A 17959-nucleotide genomic window follows, 5' to 3' on the forward strand; every position below is an offset into this window, starting at 1 on the left:
CATAGAAAAACCTAAATATTCCATCTTAAAGCTGTTAGAAATGATAAACAAACTCAGTACACTTGCAGGTACAAAAATCAACATGCAAAAACAGTAGCATTTTGCCAGATCCAGTAGTACAAGCTTTTAATCTCAGCTACTCAGGAAGCCAAGAGGAAGATTGTAAGTTCAAGGCCAGCCTGGGAAACTTGGCAAGACCCTGTCATAAAATAAAAAATAAAAAGGGCTAAGGATGTAGTTCAGTGTTGAAGTGTCCCTAGGTTCAATTCCAAATACCAAAACAAAAAGATTAGCACTAGCAATGAACTTGCTGAAAAGGAAGTTTAAAAAAGCAATCACATTCACAATGGCTACAAAGAAAAAAAAAAAGAAAAGAAATTTAACCTAAAAGGGCTTGTTAAAAAGTGATGAGTTCAGTCCTTAAGGAAGAACACCTGATCCTGTGCACGCCAAAAACTCACAGGTTCAATGAAGAGAACATCAAGCCCAGAGATTACTCCCTCATGACTATGGAAACTTGAAAATAAGGTAGAAATGATATCAGAACCACATGAAAACCTTAGAACTGAGATGTTACATCAATAATCAGAATGTGAAAAATATCTTTAGTGGTGAAACTTTGAGATCAGTGTTGCCTTCAAAATAAGCTATATTTTCACCACTGTATCAGGATGACCAGGTGTTCCCATTGTATTAGTCAGGGATCTCAAGAGGAACAGAATCAACAGGAAGTATGACTATGAAAGGGGATTTATTAGATTGGCTTATACGACCAGAAGTTTGATAGTCCACAATGGCCATCTGCAGGCTGGAGAGCTGGAGGAACCAGTAGCTGTACAATAAAATATCAAAGGCTTCTGGAAACTCCCTGGAGAATCACTGGCAGAGTCCACTTTGGAAGAGTGAAGGAGCAAGAGTCTGATATCCTCAGGCGATCACAGCAGCAATCAAGAACCTGTTCAATAATCCCAGTCGCTCAAGAGGCTGAAACAAGAGAATTGTGAATTCAAAACCAGCCTCAGCAATGTCAAGGCACTAAGCAACTCGGTAAGATCCTGTCTCTAAATAAAATACAAAATAGGGCTGAGGATATGGCTCACTGGTTGAGTGCACCTGAGTTCAATCCCCAGTACCAGAAGGAAAAAAAAAAAAAAACGTGTCATGAAAAATCCAAGCTTCATCTGCTATTGCTTCCTTGGTCTTCCAATTTTTATTCCATCCAAGCCACCATCCTATTGGATGGTGCTGCCCACATCTAGGAAGGGTCTCTACTTCAGTTTGCTATCCAACAAGCCAATCATTCCTAGACACACCCTTACTGACACACCCAGAAGCTGCTTAATCTTCAGCATCTGTTAATCCAATCAAGTTGACAATTCAGATTAACCTCTCCACCCATGAAGGCCACTGAAAAAAGTTTTGAAGAGGCCATTGATTTGGATTACACTCTTCCACTAAACCTAAGAAACCAAACCAATATAGAGTTTAACTACAGCAGTCAAGCTTTAGCTAATTTCAGGAAGCTCTGCAACCAATGAACCAGCTAAACTGTTACCAATTAAGATGTCTCTACACCAAACATGCACTTTCGTTCCTTTTAAATACTGTCAAATCATATTATTGGAAGGTGTTTTCTCAATGTGTTTTGGTTCTGGTGATTGTGCAATTCACAAATTACTTTTGTTTTGCTTTATCTTATTTTGTTTTGCTTATACATGCTCAAATAAACTGTTTTGAATTTAATAGTTGAAAAAAAATTGACAAGGCTTTAGGGTGGTACAGTGACATGGGATTAGGGATAAGCAGTGACATGGAGTAGGGATAGGAGAGAGGAATAACCTGGCTGGTTCCTAATAGTACATAGAAGAAGTTCCTGGAGAAAAGGTGCCTGCCTGTTTTGAGATTGGAAACCTCGATAAAAAAAAAAAAAAATACCTTTGGACCAGTTTAGCATTGCTGGAGCTATTAAAAACTCTGAGAGCTGAATCAAGAAGGTGAATTGAATATTCAACTGGTAACCGAGAATTCAATTGGTAAGTGATTATACCTGAGTCATATGAGAGTTCCATTCCTAGTCTTTTGTGGAAACTAGATACTGATTTCTATAGTGGTTGCACTAATTTGCAATCCCACCAACAGTGTAAAATTGTTTCTTTTTCTTCAAATTCTCTCCAGCATTTACTGTTTTGACACAAATTAAAATAAAATTTTGCTGAGATTTTATTTCACTTCACTCAGTTAACTGGAGTGAGGCAAAATCTCAGTAGAGTTTTGATTTGTTATTTCTCTAATGTTGATCATTTTTACATATATTTGTTCGTATTTCTTCTTTTGAGAAGTGCCTGCTTAGTTCATTTGCCCATTTATTAATTACTTGCTTTTCAGTGTTAAAACTTATGCATTCTTTACATATTCTAAATATTAATGCTCTGTCAGAGAGTAAGCTTTTTTCCCTATTCTGTAGATTCACACATACTGTATTTGACATTTTCTGTTAAAAAGATAACTTAGGTATACTTTACTCATATTTTTTTTATTTACATACTTTTTTAAAATGTATTAAAGTTGGCATAGAAGGGAAGAGGTAGTAAATTGAGGGCAAGCTGTGAGTACAAGACCCTAGAATAGACCCAACAAATTTATAATGGCCAGAGCTGAAGCAGATAAGGCAAAATTAGGAAATGAACAACAGTGTTCCAAATTGCTCTTTGAAACTTAAGAAAGTGAATTCTAGATGAGGAAGTAAATATTATAGACAATACCCAAGAATCAATTACCATGTCACAGATACCTTGGTACAGCAGAATATGAGTTAGGAATGAGTTCAAGGGCAAATAGAACACAAAAATATAACAGTGGTGCTCGTAGGCAGTTCCACATCTTTGTGGTAAAGTGTCTTCATTCTGGGAAGCAAATGCAAAGAGGGAGATTTAGCTGTCTCTTAGGAAAGTTCTTAGAAACTACCATGCTAAGGGGAATCCAGGCCACATGTGATACCTATATATACATTGTAGAGCCAAGACAGAATCTGCTGCCTATGAGAAACCAAAAGACAGCATTCCACCAAACTCTAAACAAGTATTTATTTTTTGTCCAGTGATAGTAACTGCTGAAGAAGCAAATTGTTTCACTATTTTTCCTGGTTGCTTCTTATGAAAGAAGTTGACCCAGAAAGAAATTTTTCTTGCAGAAAAATCTAAAATCCAATAATAAGGAGAAGACAGATTAGGGTGATTACAGTGAATATCCATTTTCATATGTCTTTTGGATATTATGAGGTTATCAGAACTAATGATGAAAATCTTATGGCTTAGCTCATGGGAAAGGGTGTACGAATAGTAGGCAAGAACATCCAGGATGCTGTGTGCACCTTGTGAAGACACGAAGGGATTAGATTAACCCAGCCTCCCTCACTCTTCCCTCTCTTCAATTGTTCCATTTTTTTAAAGACTAAAACTTGAGCAAAAGCAAGAGGAATAGAGTTGTCAAGTTTGTCATTGGGAAAAAAAAATATATGGAATAGGGGGAGATCTCTTGGGGAAAAGTTGCTCTGGTTTTTCATGAGATGATATTTTATTAGAGAGTCCCAAATGGGAATAAGATGGGATGATACCTAGAAAGCAGAAATTTGAGGAAGGCAGTTGGAGGGAAGGTAAGAGATGCTATAATGACTAATATAATCCTGTCATGAAAATTGAAATTTAGAATTGTAATGTATTCCCACACTAATTTTGCTTTTTGAGGAAGCCAGAGTTTTATTTCCTAAACTGATTTCCCATCTACCACCAGCTATTAGAAATTCTCTGAATATTTTCACTTCTACACTATAATTCGTGGGGCTGGGGGAAGATGATTGATGGGTGGAAGGGAGTAGGGACAAGACAGAAAATAATACCAAATAATTATTTTATTAGTAAAACAGATAGTCAAGATGTAAAACTTCTTCCTAAAAAATGTATTTAAAACATTTTTAAAAATAGGATTAAAAGTATTTTTCTAACATGATAAAGAGTATGTTGAATTAATAGCCAATTTCACACTTAATGGTTGATAATAATAAGTGATGTTAATAATTGGCAACAAATTGTCATCACATTCTATAAGCAAGGCCCTGGGCAATCAATGTGAATAATCTTATTTAATCCTCAGTATCTGTGGGGGATTGGTTTAAGTACTCTCTGATGATATTAAAATCTGTAGTTAATCAAGTCCCTCACATAAAATAGAGTCATATTTGCATATAACCCGTGCATATCTTCCTGGATACTTTAAGTCATCTCTAGATTGCTTATAATACCTAATCCAATGCAAATGCTACATAAGTTATTTTTCTGATGTATTGTTTTGGGAATAAGAAAAAATATAAAGGTCTTTACATATTCAATACAGACACAATTTTTAAAAAAAATGTATTCAAACCAAAGTTGGTTGAATCTATAGATGTAAAGTCCCAAATATGGAAGGCCAACTGCAAGTTTAAAGGTTAGGCTTGGTATTAATTTTTATTTCTTAGGAGACTGAAACATAGGAAAGTTAACTTTTCCAAGATCACTAAGCTTAAATTTACAGAAATCAGATAAGTCCCCTGAATTTGGCTTCCATAATGTCTCAGAGAGGGCAAGTTGATGTTCCTGGAGAAGAACCAAGAGGTGAGTGCAGGAGATGACAACTGAGAGCACTGATTCTAGGTGACCCTTCAACTCCTTGAAGGGTTTAAGGCAGGAATTGGCCTGATTGGTTAAATCAAATTGTCTGTGTGGCTGGCTGGGATGTGAACCGTAGGAAGGCAGGAGTGGGACTGAGAAGAGTTACAAGGCTGTCAAACACAGTCCCAAAAGCACGTGTGCATAGATTAGATTAGGCTTTTAGTAAAGTGAGATGCTATAGTTGGATGTATAATTTTTCACTAAATACCGATAGCCCTGGGAGTATGTGGCTCAGCACCCATCAAGGTTTGCTTTCCCCACAAAGTGATTCAATAAGATGGAGGAAAGGGAACTTGGGAAATCACTAGCCTCAGTCATTTTCCCCAAGTAAAGGAGGAGGAAAAACTCCACTCAGATCCTTCAGCTGGGATGAGAGTCTTCAAATTAAATACCTGCCAGGCACAGTGGCATATGCCTTAATCCTAGCAGTACCAGAGGCTCAGGCAGGAGGATTGTGAGTTCAAAACCAGCCTCAGAAACTTAGTGAAGCCCTAAGCAACTTAGGGAGACCCTGTCTCAAAATTAAAAATTAAAAAGGGCTGGAGATGTAGCTCAGTGATTAAGTGACCCTGCATTCAATTCCTTAGAACCAAAACAAAAAACAAAACAAAACAAAAAAAACAGTTAAATATTCAAGACAAAGGATAAAAAGTCCCTTGAAGCAAATAAACACAAAATGTGGATTCTAATTTTAGGTAACAGAGGCTTCCTTCCCCTCGAGAGTAGGGGTCTGAAATCCCAGGGATCTTGCCAGTTTTTTATAACTACACATCTGAATGTATTGATGAGTTGTAATCTAATTAGTTGAAATCTAATTAGCATGTGAGACGAACATGTTTTTCTAATAAAAGATAATAAGAGAAAATTATAGTGTTATCACTCGTAGATATTGTTTCAGAAAACTTTTGTTTTGACATTTCAAAGACTTATTGAAGTGGATAAAGGTGAACATAACAGCCCCATGCCTCCTGCCAAACCCAATGAAGGGAAAGACTGCACCTGATGAAAAATCATAGGGAAAAAAATAGGAAAAAGGGAGTCAAGTCAAGATGCTGACTGACATATCTGCATTTCTTTGGGAAGAAAGTCAAAGGCAAATTCCAGAACATGCCCCAATCCACTCCTTGTGTGGCAGATATCACCTCAGAAAGTGGCTGACTCAGTACATCAAAAAAAAAAAGAAGGAAGGAAGGAATAAAAGAATTCTAAAGGACTTGTATAGTTTGAAAAGGAACCACCATTAATATATAAGACTGGGGTATGGAAAATCAGTCTGGGACAAGTCAAGTGGTTTGGAGGGACCCCAAGTTCCAACCTAGTGAGAGGTGGACCACGCATATGCATGAGAACATTATATGGTTCATAGATTTGACTTCAAAGAAATGTGAATTCTACAAATAAAACCAAGTCCAAAAGCAACCTCAAAGAACTTGATGAATATGTTAATGTTAACATGCCTGATAAGAGTTCTTAGGAATCAAAAAAAAAACACAGCAATGGCTTAAAGCTAGGGCTTGCTGGCAGATATTCTTTTATCTGACTGAAGGTGTAGGGATTTTTGCAAATGAAACTGCACCTTGTGGACAAAAGTTCAGGAATCCAACCTTCAAAACAGTCATTCCCTCTTCATGTAATTGACTCTAGGAGTTTCAGAATCTTTTGCCATTTGTAAAACTTGACATTCTCTGATTGAACCTATTGGCATATATATATATATATATATATATATATATATATATATATATATGCCATATCATTTTGAAAACCACACAATTGGCCAATTATTGAAAAGGCAAAGGGAAATTCCCATTAGAACAAGTATGAATCATTAACAATATAACTTAGTCAAAGATCTTGGCCTTTTAAGAAACCCTACACAGTTACATTTGGAAAAAATAAAGGTGGGAAACCTACTTCTTTCCCAGTAGTTATATGTCCCTCTCTGAAATTTCATGTCATTTCAAAACATCTCACTAGATATCTGATTCTTCTTTCTCCCAGAAAACAATCATACAGAAATTCTATAAGAAAAAAAAGAGCATGAAATAATGAAAAAGATATTGTTTCTATCCCCAAAATTCTTAAAATCTAACATTCTTCATTTGTTATTTACTGGAACACAAACATGCAGTATTGTTTCTAATCATCAGAGTTATTTGCCTGACACATATAAATATGCCCATTCATAGACTAGAAAACTGAGGTCAGTTGTATTTAATAACTTTCCTGAAGACACCATAGATAGTCTTAAAAAATCCACTAAAAATCTACACACAAAAAAAAAAATCAGTCACAAAGTCTAGAAAAATCACCAAAAAACAAACCACAAAACAAAAATCAAAAACTGGTCTGTGGTTCTGCTACAGTCTACAAAAATAATTATTTTTTGTTTGTTTACTTATGTTATAGAGGAGGAAAGTTTTATTTGAGGACTTACGGTTTCAGAGGTCTCAGTCCATAGGCAGCCAGCTCCATTTCCTGGGGCTCAAGGTGAGGCAGAACATCATGGCAGAAGAGTGTGGCAGAAGTAAGCAGCTTACATAATGATCAAAAAGCAGAAAGAGCTACAAAATTTATTTTTGAAACTACCAAATCTTGACACTTTATCAAATTGTCTCTTCCTTGGTCATGGTGACCTTTTTCAAGTCCAAGGTCTCATTCATCTCAGAAAGTTTGTGAGAAGGGTAAATTTCTTATGAGACTATCCTCAATGGGGAACCTCTATTCCGTTCTGCTGGTGACTCAGGATAAAAGAATGGACACAAATGCTCCCAAACAGCTATGGAGAACAAAACAGCTGTACAAATGAGGTCACCATTTTTAACATTAAAAAATTTGATTTCTCCCATCTCCACATCCAGTAAAATTCCTACTTGGCAAAGGTCAGGACTTGCAGGAATTCCTTCCTGCGTCGAGCTAGCATGAATTTCTCCTGCCTTCAAGCTAATGATCCAGAAACCATGCTCAGGGGATAAATTCATGCTCCTCTTTCTTTCCACCAACTCTTTGCAGACACCCAGGGCCCACTCCGTCCCTTGTTCCACTTCAACTTCCCAGTAATGGCGTCCAGAGGAGAAGCAGGGGGAGCCCAGGACACAAGCAAGCCTAGTGAATCTTTTGGGATACTCCACCAGGTTGTAGCAAATCTTCCCACAGTGGACAGTCTTTAGATCATTGGAGAGTACAAGGAGGCAGTTGGCAGTGGCAGCATCCAAGGTCACATCCACCCAGAACCTCAGAAGCTCAGTACTCCAAAGGAGACTTTGCCCCAGGAATGAGCCATGCTGCCTGATCCATAGTGTCAGCGTTCTAATATGCATCTCTTCCCTGACAGGTTTCTTGTTTTCTCTTCGACACAAGGGGCAGGTCAGGATTGAGTCTTCTCTAATTTTCAGCCAATCTTGAATGCAATGAAAGCAGAAAATGTGTGAACAGGACAGAGAAATGGGATCGAAGACCAATTCCAGGCAAATTGGGCAGAATATTTCCACTTCCAAACTTCTGTCCATGGTCCAGGGGTGAATTCAGTCCAGTGAACTTTTCTTATCTTCAGTAATGTGTCTAAACCTAATACAAAAATTAAATAATACAGAGGGCTGAGAGGAGTTGGTATATATATATATATATATATATATATATATATATATATATATATATATATAGCTCAGTTGGTAGAGTGCCTGCCTCTCATGCACAAAGCACTGGGTATCAATCCCCAGCACTTCCAAAAAATTAAATAATACAAATATTTTCTGTAATTTATGTATAGAAGTTATATGAAGTCAGATAATCACAATAATGCAATCATCTGTAATAAAAACTATCACACTGTCCAAAATCCAGGTAACCACAAGAGAGAAATGAGATGGTGGAAATGGTCTTTTCAGGCCAACAGTTAATCTTGTCTGGAGAGTTCCAGATGAGGTGTTCTCTGCTCTGATTCAGGCTTCATCTTGTGGGAGCTGAGCCAAACTGGGTCCTTAATAGAATCTAGGTAGGAATGCAGTCTTCACCCTAATCAGTAATCCTTTGTGGGCTACCTTACATTAAAATAAAAGGATTTCTATGCCTAAACCCAATCATAAAAGTAAAGACAATCCCAATGCAGTTGCAAAAACATGGCTAAGGAAGTCTCAGAATTTTAAAGAAAATCACCACATGTGAGTAAAACTAGCAAAATACACTGAAAAATGAATAAGATGCCCAAGATAGAATCAATTTTAAAGACAAAGTTTCATTAGGGGAAATGCTTTAAAGCATTCTTAGAAAACTAATCAAGACCTGAGTGGATGTGAATATTAAAATATAATCATTGTTGTTAGGTCCAGGACAGGCTGAACTAAGTTGTCTGCAGGGCAAGCTAAACAAACATTAGCTGCAGGACCAGCCACTCAAACCCCCTCTGTCTGGTTCTTTATCACCTGTTTGCATCAAGTCCAAATGCTCAAGCTCCCGCTCAAGGCTGAACACTCAACTGCCCCCCCCCAAGGCTGAACACTTAACTCCCCTTGTGCCAACAAGGCAGCTTGCAAACCCAGAGACGCTATTAGACTTACGCAGCACAAAAGAAGGGCTATAAAAACCTTCCCCTGCCCAGCTCTCTCTTTCTCCTTTTTTGCACTGCTGCAATAAAGATCTCTTGGTTGCTCTGAGTGTTGTGGTCAATTTTCTTTCAATTGTCATCAACTCTTCTAAAAATAACAACACCTAAACACAAAACAAAAGGATGTCCATGACAAAGAAGATACTGGGCTGCTCCCAAAGCCCAGCATCCCTGATGCTATACTATAGCATTTTGCTGGGCCCTACCACCATAGTTGCTGGTCTTTGCATGAATTAACTCTAGCATGTCTTTGGACCAAAGACAGTTACTCAAGACTGAACAGTGCCTGTGAGATGATGTGAACCAAGGACTCTACCAAAAAGAGCATCACTAATAACTAGCAGAGCTTCTTACCAAGAGTTCACAAATCACATGCACATTTGTGGTTGGAGCATCAACATTGCCCTAGGTAGAGGAGAAAACAATTAACATTGAGGCCAGCCTGATACACTGGGTCACCAGTGCTGTCATGCATCCCAGACTGTATCTTCTCATCTCCATCCAAGAACTACCTAAGAGCTTTCCATGTTCCAGGCTTCAACTCAACTCTGGAAATACAAACATGTATAACAATAGACAGGACATCTGCCCACATGGTACTTGGAGTCTTTGGTCACTCCAATCTGACCAGACCTGGCTGGGGGAAAACAGAGTGAATCTGCTTTCCTGTTCTTTTCACAAAATCCTTCTTTTAAAGAAAAAATTAACATGGTGCCAGCAATCTACAAGAGCTTGCCTAGCCTACCTTGGAATGTATCCAGCAATTTTGCAAAAGAAAAAAAATGTTACATTTGTAAAAAGTTGTTCATGTTAAAAGTTGTTAACCACGGTCCTAAATGATTAGAACCATTTAATTATGTAAAGATAATGAAATGATTCAGTAAATTATCACACAACTATTAAGTGGTAGGTACATTTAAGTGAAAGGAGAAAAATCTTTAAGCAATAATGTTAAAAAATAAAAAGAAATTATTTTAAAACTGCATATACGTTATTTGAAAAACTTAAAAAACATGTGACTCTGGCAAATACCTACAATTCTACCTGTACCACAGGTTGAGATGGGAGAACTACCTGAGCCCAAGTATTTGAGGCCAGTCTGGGCAACATAGAGAGACCCCCCTCTCAAGATGAAGGAGAAAAAAATGATTATGTTTTACACTATACATTATAATTAATATATGATATATTATATACAATAATTATACATTTTATATAATATGATTATATATAATAATATACTATAACATTATATTATGTGTATATATATATATATATATATATATATATATAATTTTTGTCTCCTTCTTTAGGAGAAATTATATGTATGTATATATATAAGTATATATGTGTGTATATATATATATATATATATATATATGTGTGTGTGTATATATATATATATATATATATATATATATATATATATATATATATTTGGGAGAACTACTTGATATATATGTATATGAAAAGTGGCCTGAAGTTAATAAATAGGTAAAATTTAAAGTGGTAATATGACAGTGAAAACAGAAAAAAATTTTCTAGTATGGGACAAGACTGGCTCTTCTAAATTTTAAAGGTTAAAACACTCAAAAAAAAAATCAAGTTGTAGCCAAAGGGAGAGAAAATCGACAATGAAAATAACCCAGAAAGGAGAGACAACTTACTTAGACTTGGAGATTTTCAGCAGCAGTCTTAAAAATCTATCTGTCCACAGCTCCACTTCTCCCAGCCTAATGACCTCTCTAAAGTGAGTCCAAGCTCTAACAGTCTGGCCTTTTATAGTGCCCTGAACACAGACTCCACCCACAATCTAGACATAGGCTCCACCCCAAAGATTATACTATTTAAATCTAATCCAGTAAGTTTAATAAATCTTTCTCTTCCATGTAAGATGACGGCATTAAAGTACACTTGGTAATTTATTGTCTAAAAATTCAGAATTTCATAAATCTTCGAGTTAAACTAGCAAAACTACTAGCCACCCAAATCAGATCTCTAATTTCATAAATCAACTTTAAAAAACAAAAAGTAGCAGGGAAGGAAGATGGTGGCGAATGGAAGTGTGGCATCCCCGTGTCACTGCGCTGGCGATGAGTGAGTTCAGAATGACTGGAAGCTGTCTTGACAGGAATGTTCAGCAAAGTTGGGCTGCAGTGAAACCTAGGGGAAGAGTTTCAATACCTGAGGATCAGCGACTGTGACTCAACCGCAAGTGAATCTGAGCCAACCCATGCGCAGAGATTCAGGCTGACTGATTGGCGAACCCCCCTACCCCACCCCACTCCACCCACCCCATCCTCCAACTCCCCCCCACCCATCCCCACCCAGGAGGCTAGAGACCAGGAGCAACCCTAAGTGAATGGGATTAGAGAGACACCCGGTTGGGGAGGGGGAGCTGCCTTACACAGATTGTTTCCTACATCCCGAGGGCTGTGACTTGGTCTGGAAAGCACAGCTCCACCTACTGGAAGAGAAGAAAATAGAATTCTAAGAGTGAATTTTTTTTTTTAATTTTAATTTTTATTTTATTTTATTATTTTGTTTTTTATTTCTTCTTTCTTTTTCTTTTTTTCTCTCTCCCTTTCTCTTTCCTGGATGTCTTCCTTACCTTTTCCCTATCTTTCCTCCCAAGCATGACCACTTCTATTACGTGTAATTTACTAAATGCAAATAGGTGAATGTTCTGAGGCGGTCTATAGTCCTCCTAAGTCCTTAGCTACCCCCAGATACTCCTGTCTATTCTCTTGTTAATATCCTCCTGCATTTGAGCAATCCCCCAAAGAAGCTAAGATATACTAACCTCCATACCATCACAATCTCCCAACCTTAACATAAAATCCTAAGACCAAAACTTAATTTTTTATACGCCATCAGAATCTGTAAGCCTTTAATGAAACTAATGAATTTACTTTAAATCACAATTAAACCCAACATCTCTAGACATTGTCTCCCATCACAAAGGAGAGATTTCAGAACTATACAAAACCAAAACAAATTTATAGGAGAAAATAATAACACAGCAGTCAAACAGAGCTGGAAAGAAACATGAGCATCATGGAAAAAAAGGAAGAAAAGGAACACAAACAATGCAGGACAGCTTAAATTTACAGGAGATGCTAGATGCATCAGAAAAATGGTCAGATAAAGAACTCAAGGCATACTTGATTCAGATGGAATGGAATCTTAAAGAGGTCATTAGACAGCAAATGCAAACAATGAAAGATAACTTCGACAATGAATTACATAAACAAATTCAAGAAGCAAAAGAACAGATCTACAGGGATATACAGGTTATAAAAAAATCAGACAGAAATCCTAGAAATGAAGGAAAGTATAAACCAAATTAAAAACTCAAATGAGAGTATCACCAGTAGAGAAGACCAAGTAGAAGTCAGAACATCAGACAACGAAGACAAAATATATCATCTCGAAAAGAGTCTAGTCAACTCAGAAAGGCTGGTAAGAAACCATGAGCAAAACATCCAAGAGATATGGGATATCATAAAAAAAAAACAAATTTAAGAGTTATTGGGATAGAGGAAGGTATAGAGGTCCAAACCAAAGGAATGAGCAACTGTTAAATGAAATAATTTTAGAAAACTTTCCAGACATGAAAAATGAAACGGATGTTCAAATCCTAGAAGCCTACAGGATGCTGAAGCTTACAGACCAACGCCAAGACACATTATTATGAAGATATCCAACATACAGAACAAGGAGAGAATATTAAAAGCTACAAGAGAAAGGAGGCAGATTACATTTAGGGGTTAACCAATTAGGTTAATGGCTGTTTGATTGCTCCATTTACAATAGCCAAAAAAAAAAAAAAATTGGGAATCAACTTAACAAAAGAGGTAAAAGATCTATACAATGAAAACTACAGAACCCTAAAGAAAAAAGTCAAAGAAGAACTTAGAAGATGGAAAGATCTACCTCCCTCAAATAGGCAGAAGTAATATCAAAATGACCATACTACCAAAAGCACTATGCAGCTTTAATGCAATTCTGATCAAAATCCCCAATGAAATTCCTCATAAAAATAGAAAAAGCAGTAATGAAATTCATCTGAAAAAAATAAGAAGCCCAGAAAAGCTAAAGAAATCCTTAGCAGGAAGAGTGAAGCAGGTGGCATTACTAGACCATAAACTATATTACACAGCAATAGTAACAAAAAAAGCATGGTATTGGCACCAAAACTGACTGGTAGCCAATAGTACAGAATAGGGGACACAGAGACTAACCCACAAATTACAATTATCTTGTATTAGATAAAGGTGCCAAAACGTGCATTGGAGAAAAAAGATAGCCTCTTTTTTCTCTGGGAAAACTGGAAATTCATATGCAACAAAATGAAATTAAAACCCAATTTCTCACATGCACAAAACTCAACTCAAATGGATCAAGGACTTAGAAATACAACCAGAGACCCTGTGTCTAATAGAAAAAAAAGTAGGCCCTAATCTCCATCATGTGGGTTAGGCCCCAATTTCCTTAATAAGACTTCTTCTTTGGTGCAAGAATTAAAAATCAAGAATCAATAAATGGGATGTACTCAAACTAAAAAGTTTCTTCTTAGCAAAAAAAAAAAAAAAAACAATCTGTGATGTGAATAGAGAACTTACATCCTGGGAGAAAATCTTTACCCCTCACACATCAGATGAAATTACTAGGATATATAAAGACCTCAAAAAACTGAACATCAAAAAACCAAATAACCCAATCAATAAATGGGCCAAGGACATGAACAGACACTTCTCAGAAGAGGATATACAATCAATCAACAAATATATGAAAAAATGTTCATCATCACTAGCAATTAGAGAAATGCAAATAAAAACCACTCTAAGATTTTGTCTCACTCCAGTCAGAATGGCAGCTATTAAGAATACAAACAACAATAAGTGTTGGCAAGGATGTGGGGAAAAAGGTACACTCATACACTGCTGGTGGGACTGCAAATTGGTGCAGCCAATATGGAAAGCAGTATGGAGATTTCTTGGAAAATTGGGAACTGAACCACCATTTGACCCAGCTATCCCTCTCCTCGGTCTATACCCAAAGGACTTAAAAACAGCATACTACAGGGACACAGCCACATCGATGTTTATAGCAGCACAATTCACAATAGCTAAACTGTGGAACCAACCTAGATGCCCTTCAATAGATGAATGGATACAAAAAAGGTGGCATATATACACAATGGAATTTTACTCAGCATTAAATAAAGAACAAAATCATGGCATTTGCAGGTAAATGGATGGTGTTGAAGAAGATAATACTAAGTGAAGTTAGCCAATCCCCCCCAAAAAAAAAATGCTGAGTGTTTTCTCTGATATAAGGAGGTTGGCGCATAGTGGGGTAGGGAGGGAGAGCATGAGAGAAATAAATGAATTCTACATAGGTAAGAGGGGTGGGAGGGAAAAGGAGGGGGCAGGGGATTAGCAAGGATGGTGGTAAGTGATGGACATCATTATACAAAGTACATGTATGAAGACTTGAATTGGGTGTCAACATACTTTATATGCAAATAGAGATATGAAAAATTTTGGTATATATGTGTATTAAGAATTGTAATGCAAAAAAACCAACAAAGTACACATATAAAGGCATAAATTGGCATGAACATACTTTATATACAGAGATATGAAAAATCGTGCCCTATATGTGTAATGCTTTCCACTGCTGTTGTGTATTTAAAAAATAAAAATAAATAAATAATAAAAATAAAGAAATAAACAGGTCTGGGGAAAAATGTGGCATATCCACACAATGGAATATTACTCAGCAATAAAAGAGAATAAAATCATGGCACTTGCAGGTAAATGGATGGAATTAGAGAAGATAATGCTAAATTAGACAATCCCCAAAAAACAAATGCCACATGTTTTCTCTTATATAAGGAGGCTGATTCATAGTGAGATAGGGAGAGGGAGCAAGGGAGAAATAGATGAACTCTAGATAGTGCAGAGGAGTGACAGTGGAAGAGAGGGGCCATGGGGTTAGCAAGGATGGTGGAGTATGATGGACATTATTATCCGAAGTACATGTATGAAGACACGAATTGGTGTGAAATTACTTTGTATACAACCAGAGATATGAAAAATTGTGCTCTATATGTGTAATAAGAATTGTAATGTATTTCACTGTCATATATAAATAAATAAATAGATAAATAAATAAATAAGTAAATGTATTAGAAAGCAAATATAAACATACACTGTTGAAACCTAATCAGATTTTGGCTAAGAATACAAACAACAATATGTTGTGGCATTTTACTCAGCGCTAAATGGTGTTCACATTTCATGAATAAACAGAAACAAAAACAATTTTCATTTTCTTTTATTCAGCAATTCTACCTGTCAAGGGACAGTTAGTTACTAGACAGAAAAAAAAAAAGCACCTAGGTAAGCTTATCTTCCTGTTATAATTATTAATTATGCCATTGTTCATTCTCAAAAGTGACCTTGTTTAAGCTATAAATTATGTAATGTTTATTGAGCAATAAGCATAACTTTTATGTTGTCTATATTGATCAATAAACATAATAATATCATTACTTAGAGTTCCTGTTCTTTTAAACATGAGTTTAAATATATGTATACATTGTTGAACAATTAAATCATGCTAATTAACATATTCATCATATATGTATAGGTATATATATATGTATATGTATATGTGTGTGCATATATGTGTGTGTGTGTGTATATATATATATATATATATATATATATATATATATATATATATACACACACACATATATATGCATATATTGCATTTAGGGATTTAATCCAGGCATCCTTTAATACTAAACTACATCATAGTCTTTTCTCTTTTTGTTTTTTGCTTTTGTTTTGTCTTTTTCATTTGGAGACAAGGTCTCACTAAGTTTCTGAGGCTGGCCTTGAGCTTGTGATCCTCCTGCCTCAGTCTCCTGAGTAGCTAAGATTATAGGCATACATCAGTGTTCCTTGCTTATTTTATCATTTGTGATGAGAACAATTAAAGTCCACTCCGTTGGCAATTTTCAAGTATGTTATACATTACTAATTATAGTTACCATGATGTACAATAGATCTTCTGAACTTATTCCCCCTCTTTAACTGAAAATTTAAACCATTTAACAGTTCCCCATTCCCTGTCTTGTCACAATTCTGCCTTACTGTGTTAATTTTTTGTTTTGTTTTGTTTTTGTTTTTGTTTTTGTTTTTCGGTTCCACATGTGAGTGACATCATGAAGTATTTGCCTCTTGGTGCCTAGCTTATTTTTCTACTTGTAAATAATGACCTCCAGTTTCCTCTCTGTTTCTGCAAATAACAGGATCCCATTCATTTTTAAAGGCTGAACAGCATTTCCTTGGGTACGTATGCCATAGTTTCTTTATCCATTCACTTGTTCAGGGATACTTACATTGATTCTGTATCTTAGCTATTGTGCATGCTGCTGTGATAAATATAGAAGTCCATGTATCTCTGATTTTCTTTTCTTTGGATACATAACTATAACTGAAATAACAGGATTATATTGTAGTTGTTCTTATAGGTTTTTTATTTATTTATTTATTTATTTTTGAGGAACCAACACCCCGTTTTTCATAATGGCTGTACCAATTTACATACTCACCAACATTGTACAAGAGTCTCCTTTTCTTCATCCCTCACCAACATTTGATATCTTCTTTTTTGACACAAAATCTATTCTTATGGCTGTGAGGCGATATTCTTCATACTTTTATGAATGAGAAAGCCAAAAACTTTTTATTTGTATGAATTATGTTTCTCAATATTGAAAGTACTAAGGATTACAATAAAATTTTTAAGATTTATTTAACTCCTTAAGAAAAATCATTAAAGGTTAACTACATCTTTTTATTTTAAAAAAAAATACTTTCTAAGAAAATAAGCAGTTGATGAGAAGGGTGCCATTGTTTTGCAAGTTTGCAAGCCTCTGTAATTCCTACTTAACAGAAGACAGCTGAATTCTCAAAATCTGCTTCTGCTTGATCTGATGTTACGTTGTTTTGATTGAAGTACATGAGGAAAATCTGGCTTCCCACATACATCTGGTTGGAAAAGGATGACCTTGCAGATCCCCTAACAGGGTCTCAGGGACTCCCAGGAACCTCTAACACTAATTGAGGACCACTGTTCTCAACCAATTCTGTAACTTCAACAGGCAGCCGCAAATCTTGACAACCAAAGAACCTAATAATTCACACGATCGTGTTTTTGTACAGCTTCTGCCATTTCAAAACTAATACAGTTTAGAAAGGTTTTTGAGATCCTTTAAAATTTTTTACCTCGCTTTTTTCCTGCATTTAAGCCGTTGCTGACATCAGTCCTTTTGTGGAACATTTCCCTTGCTTCAGATGATCTTTCAATGAGTCAAGGCCATAGAAATCTTTTGTTTCAGTTTCAAAGCTTATTAGGGAGCTTCTTTGCAGCACATATGATAGACTTATTATTTCTGGATTGAATAGCTTTGATAGTAAAGATATCTTGATGTTTAGACCTTCTTCTTCCAAGGACAAAAATATCTTTAAAGTTTTCTCCTAACTTGGAATTTCCAAGAAACGATTTTCTTTAATAATAATATTCTGGTTCAATATTTATAAATTTCAACACATATCTTGATTTATAA

General features: G+C 35.9%; 1 protein-coding gene across 1 annotated transcript; it reads right to left on the bottom strand.

Annotated features, from left to right (window-relative positions):
- Nucleotides 1-7399: 7399 nt before the first annotated feature.
- Rfpl4b (ret finger protein like 4B) lies at nucleotides 7400-8215 on the bottom strand. The gene has a single exon (XM_027928092.2). It carries the CDS (start codon nucleotides 8213-8215, stop codon nucleotides 7400-7402), a length of 816 nt encoding a protein of 271 aa, XP_027783893.1.
- Nucleotides 8216-17959: the final 9744 nt, after the last annotated feature.

Source organism: Marmota flaviventris, chromosome 6 (genome assembly GCF_047511675.1).
Source record: "Marmota flaviventris isolate mMarFla1 chromosome 6, mMarFla1.hap1, whole genome shotgun sequence".
Lineage (NCBI taxonomy): Eukaryota > Metazoa > Chordata > Mammalia > Rodentia > Sciuridae > Marmota > Marmota flaviventris.

Excerpts from the sequence above, each read along its gene's own strand:
- Rfpl4b (XM_027928092.2), bottom strand. The coding sequence starts at position 8,215 with ATGGACAGAAGTTTGGAAGTGGAAATATTCTGCCCAATTTGCCTGGAA.